Source organism: Orbicella faveolata, unplaced genomic scaffold (assembly GCF_042242905.1).
Source record: "Orbicella faveolata isolate gen_17 unplaced genomic scaffold, um_ofav_v1 contig_1, whole genome shotgun sequence".
NCBI lineage: Eukaryota > Metazoa > Cnidaria > Anthozoa > Scleractinia > Merulinidae > Orbicella > Orbicella faveolata.
Window position 1 is genome coordinate 21,175,654 of NW_028301536.1, and position 9,139 is coordinate 21,184,792.

The 9,139-nt window shown below is 39.9% G+C and overlaps 2 protein-coding genes across 2 annotated transcripts; both read right to left on the minus strand.

The window, feature by feature from the left end:
- Positions 1–1,164: 1,164 nt before the first annotated feature.
- Positions 1,165–3,152, minus strand: LOC110044718 (uncharacterized). Its single transcript, XM_020750292.2, has one exon. It carries the CDS (start codon positions 2,806–2,808, stop codon positions 1,387–1,389), a length of 1,422 nt encoding a protein of 473 aa, XP_020605951.2. The 5' UTR covers positions 2,809–3,152; the 3' UTR covers positions 1,165–1,386.
- Positions 3,153–5,753: 2,601 nt separating this feature from the next.
- On the minus strand, positions 5,754–8,049 carry LOC110044761 (adenosine receptor A1-like). The gene has a single exon (XM_020750339.2). It carries the CDS (start codon positions 7,708–7,710, stop codon positions 6,736–6,738), a length of 975 nt encoding a protein of 324 aa, XP_020605998.2. The 5' UTR covers positions 7,711–8,049; the 3' UTR covers positions 5,754–6,735.
- Positions 8,050–9,139: the final 1,090 nt, after the last annotated feature.

Below are 9,139 nucleotides of genomic sequence, written 5' to 3' on the forward strand. Positions count from 1 at the left end.
ATTGAGAATAGAAGTGAGGTCAAGTGGGCTTTGTACTAACAGCTGGAGGACCTCGATTTTGCTTCTAAGTTGCACCCCCTTTCTCGCGGCAACGGTCGGTACTTTAGGTCATTCTCCAGTATTGCATTGCGCATCCTTACTGCGCATAATTTATGGCGTCATTGGCGCGCGTTCGTGCACGCGCACAATGAAAACAAACTACTTACCGAAATAATTCGTCGAACGGATGGCGAACAAATCCTGAGCGTTACTCTGAATCAAATAAACAACACTCGAAGTCATTCCAGAAAACAACTCGGGTCTTGTTGAGCTTTAACAATTGTACGATTCAATCACAACAAATCCAAGATGTATACGCCTCAAAAAGCAGAATAGAGTCCTAAAGTGTGACGTCACAAAAGAATAAATTTGAGAAATTATGGGATTTGGCGCCATTTTCGAATAGAGCGTCCTTAGAAAAGGGTCCTTGCCAAAAATTACCTCTTAATTGTAATTTCCAGCCGAAATATAAAGGATGAAAATTTGCTACTGCCCCATATAAATCTCTCTAATTTTGAGTCAGTTCTAAACTGAAGGAACTGAAACAAATTTTGAAGGGTTTGTATGGGATGCTATCAAACTTTGATCCCTTATATCTCTATCGGGAATTGCAATTCAGAGCTAATTTTTGGGATGAGGGCATCTTTTAGGATCCTCTATAAGAATATGACATCATATCCCATAATTTCAAAAATTTTATTTTTGTGACGTCATCACTTTAGGACTCTATAGTAGGCAAAATACTTCCGCATGCAGAAGAGCTGAACAAATATCGAAGCCTCGTAACGTCACAAAGAAAAATAGTGTTCTGATTGGTTCGTGCGACATATCGACAACATCCGGCTACATCCTAATGTGGCCAAAAAAATATCACTGACGGAACCGGATTACACGAAAATCGAGCTGAATGATCTAAGATTGTTTCTGCATAGCCATCAAACTACACACGGCTCTATATTCTGCCGCCTCGACAGGCTCGCGTTTTCGCTCGCCTGTCTCGTTGGCAATAGCCAAAACATCAGTCTCGGGACGTCTCTGCCTTGCCAATATTTATAAATTGACGGAACTGAGTAAACCCGATTTTGTTGAAGCAAAACGAACGAATTAAAGGACGTTCTTTAATCCTTACTGTTTTTGTCTCTTTTTTATTCTCTACTTCATCATTTCCGGTATGATTTGTTGTCATTTGCCTTACTAATGACTGTTTAATTATGTCATTTTGAAGCTGAGTTTTCAAAACTTTACAACCTTTTTAAAATGACCTCTCCAGGAGGACCTATCATTATCATTAGCTTCTACTTACTAGACCTGACAAGGTGGCCTAGAGACTTCTTTCAATATTACATTTCAAATATCAAAAAATGTTTCATCAAAAATCTTAATTCCTGGAATCTGTTTTGGAGTATAAATGCTTACATTCATTCGTCCGACTTCCATCATGGGGGGCTCGGGTATTAAAAACTTCCAGTAAGGTAACTCACGGAGTTTTCCTGTTCTTTCAATGGAGGGAGTTTTGCACATCGAACTTCTTGATCTTGTAGCATTCAGTCTCGATGAAGAACGAGGTGCTGCGCTTCTTTTACTGAAACAATTCGGATCTAACTTATTGCTTTTTCTATCTTTATAGTCAGTTCTGGGCCAGTCGAGTTCAGGAGAGATTCTTACTCGTGGTTTGTTCGGAGTGACAACTCGTTCAACAACTTCGTCGGAACCTTCCTCTCTCGCGCACAATTCTTGACTTTTTGAATCCATCAAATTCCTCGTTATACTTGATCTTCTCGAGCTACAGAGCGACGAAATCGGCGTCTCTATGCGAAATTGATGATGAGGTTCTAAGCCCTGAGTGCTACTTTCGTTCGAAATGCAGTGAGCATCGAACGTTGACCCAGTTACACGCGTTTTGACATGGACGCAACTATTTGGACGCGTTTTCAAGCCGTTTATGTTGTGAGTGGGTGAGACTGTTGACGGTCTTCTCCGTTGGAGCGGATCGCATTCTTTATAGATTGAGAACGAGGTTTTTATGTCTCTTTCGCTTTCTTGCGGTACGCATAAAACATACGGCGACACACAAATGTCCGGAAAGCTTCGGGTGTGTTCGTCGATGACAAATTGCTGCATTTGCGACTTTGTGCAAAGGGTACACAAACCAGGACCTAGGACGTCGCAGAATTGTTTGGAAAACTCGCCTTTATCCACGTGTACCATATGATTGAAGTACTGTACTCTGGGTGCAAAGCTCATCAAAGATCTACTGTTAAAGTGTTTTTCACCGTCAAGTGTAGCTGCGCTGTTTTGTCTTTGTGATAAACTCGGCGAAGATAATGAGCTTTCTTGGTGAGCATTCATCTCGTTTTCCACCCAATTTTGCTGCTTTACTTCGCGTATCAACCGTTCTCTTGTCGACTTCTCAAGCTCAGTTTCTTCCACAACAACGTAATTGTATTCCAACTTTTCGCTTTGTTTCTGTAGCAGTCTCGTATCGATCGCATCTGTGATTAGGGACTGCTTCCGAATTCGTGGAGGTTTTTCCACGGGCGAACGGATCATATCCCGAGAAAATTCCGTCCTGTTGTAATTGGCGAAAAAGCCGGCTTGAGATTTTGTTTCCCTTTTCCGATCTGCGAGTTTAGAAAAGGCTTCAAACTCAGAGAGCTTCTTGTCTTTTTTCAACCTGTTTTGTTTTCCTATGAAGTTTTTGTTCACCTCAGTTGAGAACCATCTTATTCCATGTGCTGTTGTCGAATTTCTTCCTTCGCCCACAGCCATATCTGCGTGTTCCAATCTTTCTTGATCAGAAGTCTTTCACAGTAAAATAACAGTTCATATCACGAATTATAACGTTAATATAGTTGTCCTCTTCTCAATTCAAATATTGATTTTTCTAGCTGAGTGTCAAACGAACTGATGAGCCGCAACCAGTTGAGTAATCATTCAAATGTAATTAAAAGCAGTATCTTGTCGGCCAAGCAGCAAAACAAGAAAGAAGCCGAACACAAAAGCTTAAGTCCCTTAATAACAGTTATTCTACTATTATTTTAATCGATTTGCATCTTACGGGCGTGTTTTTGTAATCACGACAAAGCCATTTGTGTAGCTCTAAATCCCTTGGGTGGTGCAGGAGGTAATTCTAAAGATAACTGTTCTTGTAGTTTCTATGGTAACCTGGGTAGTCCGCTACCCGTTTGTTTCAAAACAAGGTCAGATTTTAATGTTATTAAATTCAGCCAGCAATTAATCAGTTATGTTGGCTTTTACATCGAGAATTGATTTCGTTGTTATACAAGCCAAGCTAATCCCCAAAAGTCATCACTTGATACTCCTTGCGGGAGTCCATCGTGACATCAAGATCATGTAGGATTTTCTTTTTCTTAGTTATCGATTACAAACACTTAAAAACGAGGAATTCAGAGACCCTTTTGAGGCTAATAAGGTTAATTATCAGTTTCCCTATTGTTCCAATTCAGTTTATAGGGAAGATGAAGTGTGTGCATCATGGTTAACGCACAGGAGAAAAAAAGGATCAAGTAGGTTTTCTTGATTAACTGCTTCAACTTTGTTCTAAACCAACGACCTGTCAACTCTTAAGGGTTTTTAAATTCCTTACTTAAAAGTATTTACTTAATTAACTGAGCTTGTAAGACCCTTGTAAGGAATAATTGTATGTTATTGGTTTAGTGTTTCACTTTATTCTTACTGAGCGCGTTCCCAGGACATGCTGGGTGTCTGGAAAACCCGAACAGCGAATAGCGAATAGTCGTGAATAGCGAATTGCGAAGAGTCCCGAATAGTGCGAATAGTCTCGAATAGTGCGAATAGCGGCGAGCAGTCGCGAAAAGTGGCGAATAGTGACGAATAGTCGTCAATAGTCACCGCTTTAGATCTAATATCCAGCGTTAATTAATTATCCAAATAAAAAACAGAATCTCAGTGAATTTATTACCTTTTCTTCTCCGGACTCAGGCTAGTAGGCTGTCCATCGCCGACATTAAGAAAACAGAAAACACAAGGATAACCTAATAAAGACGTATTAACGCTTTTGCAGCGGTTAAAACAGAAGAAATTACGTTTAGAAACACCTTTTGCCCTGATAAGCGTCTGTGCTATTTAGCGGAAAAATCCCATCCCAAGTTGCTACCAGGCTAACTGCGAGATACTGGGTACCCTATTTGTTACTATTAGTCACTATTTGCCACTATTTGCCACCATTTGCCACCATTTACCACTATTCGCCACTATTCGAGACTGTTCGCCACTATTCGCACTATTCGCACTATTCGTACTATTCGCTATTCGCTATTCGGGACTATTCGCTGTTCGCTATTCGCGACTATTCGCTATTCGCTATTCGGGTTTTCCAGACACCCGGACATGCTTGTGGTCAAGCAATATCAACTGGGTAGTCCAATAAACAAGACGAACCACAAATTTTGTTTGAAATTAATTCAGGATAACGACACCCCTTCTCTTTCCAGTACACAAGTTAAGAAAGGCAAAGAACTAGCGCGCCCTTTAAGTGTCGATTTCTTGAAAACAACTTCTAGTAAACTCAATGCTCTTTTTCAAGGCTACTGATTTGTATGAAGTTTATCTTAAAACAGCCAAAACAGTCACATGTTAGCTCTCTCAAGCTTTCTCTGCCAGTGTAGCTAGTCGCGCTCAATTTCTTCGTGAGGTGAGTATCGTTATGAGGTAATGATGGCCTTGAAAAGACAGATAACTGATCCGTCTTGGGACCTATCGTGAATAAATAAGTCTTCCAGCAAAAGCAAATCCCACTTGATCTAGCACCCTGATCACTTTTGGAACTGCATTGGACTGTTATCCTTATTCTTAAAAGGTTGCTTCCGTAAGAACTGTAACAATAAGGCACTAATTCGATCGAAAATCGACGGAATCACTACGGTATGTTCCAATAATTCCGCATTTGCGCGCGGCACTCACATGGTGTGTGTCTAGGGTCTCCTGACGTTTTCACTAAAACTAAGGAGAATACGAAGAAATAAAATCGTTCAAATTTGTGTTCATTGGGATCAGATATCCAAACAACGTCCGACTGCGTGTAGCGTTTCCCACGAAGTTAAACGAACTTTTGTGATGGCAAGCAGGTGAATCACCAAACACTTCGAGACAATTTTAATTTTAACATCACATCATCATTAACCGCCAGTTTTTGAATCGAACCGAATTTTTGTAAATATATGAAATATATCAAAACTGCTGTTGTAGCATAATTTCTCAATTTTTAACGTTACACCTGACTTGACAGCTTGTGACACGAGATTTACTATATTTTGAGATTTTATTTCAATTTTTATTTTTTTTTTCACTTTCCTTAATATAGTGTATAAAAGTATGAACAAAGGTCATCTATGTATCTTCTCACTGGTTTTAAGCATAAAAAAACAACATAAGGGATGGTGTAAGTCCATCCATGAAAGAGGGTGGTAAAGGGTATTTTCGTGACCCGTTATCGGCCCTTTTTATTTCCTGTGAAATGTGAAATAGCCATTTTTTTCCTCGTGAATCGTGATTTCCATAGTCGCCGTGAACCGTGATTTTCCAAAACGTTCCCTTTTATTTTCCGTGAACCGTGAAATGCCAATGTTGTATTTTTCGTGAATTGTGAAAGGGCTGCTTTATTTTCCGTGAAACATGATCTATACCCACCTTTACCACCCTCATGAAACAGATCAAACATTCACAGCCCAACATGTGAGAGTCTTCTGACAATTTAAAATTTATTAAATATTTGCCTTGGAGAAGGGTGCCACATCAACAGTTTAATATTAACTCACGAAATTGATACAATGTGCACTTAACTAATTTTGTCCCCTATATAAGGATGATTAAATAATTTTTTTTAACATTTTCGTCATTTTTTTTCTTTTCCAATATTAAAAGCACTAAATTGAGTTTGTACATATCATTTGCTGAAAATAACTGATATAGTAAAATACTTTTTTTTTTGTCGCTGCCTGTCATAAATAAATACATAAGAAACAAACAAACACCAACCAATCCACCAATCAAATACCCTACAGGCAAAGTTGCTTTCTAGATTGAAAGCTACTCTGCTCGCAGGGTACCAATCAAAAACCCATGGGATGTGGCAATTTGAACTCTTTACAGCTAACATTGTCTGTTTCCTAAGATAATTAATGGTAGTGTAAAAGCCAATGATTGGTTGAGTTCTTAACTGCAAATCAAAGGTGCAGGAGAAAATGTTTTAGCTGCAACCACATAAGCAGAGGACAATAAGCCTATGAGTAAGTTGCGAACACAGACAGATTCCTGGCTTTTCCTTCACACTGCTGAAAAATGTGGATATCTCTCTGTTACTGTGTTCACAGGCTACAATAGCCTGTGAGATACCCAATATCTTATTATGACAACAGTAAATGAGCATGCATTGATAATTTAGACAGCGCGATATACGATCATCGTAGCACGTACCAAGCAAAAATTTGCATTGCTACCCCCATGAAATCTTACTGAAGGAATAGGTAGAGCACTAAAGGGGTGGGATGGGAGGGGGGGTCAGAGTCTTTGAAAAGGGGCCTGCCATGCCCCCAAATCAGCCAGTGTGGACAAGCACAGTCGTGGTTCATTACTTAGGGTGAATATGACTGTCCAGTCAGTTGATATTTTGAACCGTCATTACCTGCTTAATTCAGGCATATTTATATAAAGTTTCTACTTTGAGTCGCTTGTGGTGCTTTCCGTGAAGGTGTCAAATTCTATTGTTTTTCTTCTTGAGTGACTGCAACACTTCCTGCAACTCAGCAGCTTCGCGACTGCCTTCCTGAAATTCTCAAATCGCCACGCATAGACTAAGGGGTTCACCCCTGAATTGGCGAGAATCAAAAGAAAATGGACATCTCTGGCCCAGTGAATAAAAGTACAACTGCAGGAACTACAGAGATTAGTTATGTAGATACAAATACACGAAGGCAGATAGCACGCCAAAAAGAGGGCCAACATTATCATGAAGGTCTTGGTCACTTTCTGTTCCCATCTTACAGCCTGCCTCTTTGCATGATTATCTTCGTTAGACTGATCCAAGGAGTCCCACTGTTTTACTTGATCCTTAAACACGCGAAAAATTTTAAGATAAGTCAATAACATGATCAGAAATGTGGCAATTATGACTGTATGAGCGAAGACAAAAGCGTACGTCAGGTAACCAGTAACAAGGTATACAAATGGACAGCTAAGTGAGAATGCCCAGATGCCAGCCGCCACAAAACCAGCTCGCTTAGGATTCAGTTTTGTTCTGTAAGATAGCGGAGAAGTAATCGCCAAAAATCGGTCCACCGTCAAGGCAGCGAGACTGAGAACTGAAGCTGTACACGAAATGAAGTACGGGATGTGGAGATAAACAAGATCGGTTGGATATTCTTTCGCAACTCCTTCGCTTACATGGAACGCCACAGACATCGGATCGACAACGAGGCCAACTACAAGATCACTGATGGCTAGGTTGGCCACGAAGTAGTTAAACGGCGATTTAAGATCTTTGTTGGGGTCGATGAAGATAGCCAACACGATAAGAAGGTTCCCTGGTATGGTGAACAAGCACATTCCAACAGATATCGTGGCCGAAGTGAACGAGATGTAACTTGGAGCAATCGTTTGATTGATGCATGGATATTCACCAAACAAAGACATCGTTCTCTGTATAACTCTGGAACCAGAAAATGAGTATAGTTTGATATAGAACTGTCAGAACTTTTTCAAAATTCTCTTGCGTAGATACTTGTTCCGGTTCGAAACTAGTTGAAACCCGCGCGTTGCGCGTGTTATTCATCATGTTTCGCAATAGTTTGAGGAGCCCTTATTGTGCCGGGAACTCCCCCGCTTCAAAGCCATTGGTCGCCGGCGAGTTGCAACCATGCTCACGGACGATTTTGTTTCAAAACAAATCCTTACTGGGCGACCACGAGTATATTTTGGGAGTGATTTTTAAATTTAATCAAATATTTTTAAATATCAAAATACAGGTTTCACGTTTGAACGAGTCCTTGGTATGTTTGGTATGCTTGCTTTCTGAACTTGCCCTTGCAAGTCACGAAAGTGCAACCCTTTCATCAGAAAGTAATGATCTTAAGAAATCTTTCAAGATGAATAAGATGGAAAAACAGAGTTGACTGACTTACAATTTCTGATAAATATTATGGGAACATATTGGACTGAAGTGTCTTTGCGTATCCTGACTATTTGTCATTAGGGTAAATCTGTTAGCGTTCTATCACGAATGCCGTTCTCTGATTGGCTACGCCACTCACTTTCTATATAATTAAACAATAGAGTGTTTCTGTCGAGGAACTATCGGCTGATAATTGCCCCGCAGAAATTTGATGTTCTTAAAACAAATATTTGCCCGAGAAGCGAAGCTTCGAGGGCCAAATATGCTAGTTTTAAGAACATCAAATTTCCAAGGGGCAACTATCAGACCGAAAGTTCCGGGACAGAAACACTCCAACACCGCGCTCTCGTCAACTATCGCGGCGATAGAAATCTCGAGTTCATAATCTAATTGTTTTTAATAGATGATATTTCAGTCTAATGCGTGGTTTGTGGGCGTAAATTTCATTTAGCTATGTTTAAGCAAAGTGTCCTAGATTTGTCCGAAATGAGATAAAAAGTGTCCGAAAATTTTACATGTAACGTCCGAATTTCTTTGAAGTAATGTACTTTGTCAATTATCTTAGATTCTCGATAGATATCAAAATTAAAAAATGGTCATAGAATCAAAACGATGACTGAGACAGAGAGACATTCTTTATACGAAACGTCTCTTAATTATTATAAGTTTACAATATTACCAATCATTATTTTATTGCTCGCCTGAGCTCCTTAGCATTGAGGTGCTTGGAATGTTATGATTATGGTACATTGTACGTTTTCAACGCTTTCAGTTAGCTGCAAATAACTGGGAATTGGTTGTCATTAATTCTTTTTGGGGTGACCTCGGGTGATCAATGTGTTGTATCTCAAATGCCCATAGAGGGCTTTCTGAGCCGGACCAGCATAGCCCTTATGCCACTTGTGACGTCACTTTTAATGAAGGCGACGAGCGGGTTTCCGGATTATTAGC

Coding starts and splice junctions, on each gene's coding strand:
- LOC110044718 (XM_020750292.2), bottom strand. CDS start 2,808: ATGGCTGTGGGCGAAGGAAGAAATTCGACAACAGCACATGGAATAAGA.
- LOC110044761 (XM_020750339.2), bottom strand. CDS start 7,710: ATGTCTTTGTTTGGTGAATATCCATGCATCAATCAAACGATTGCTCCA.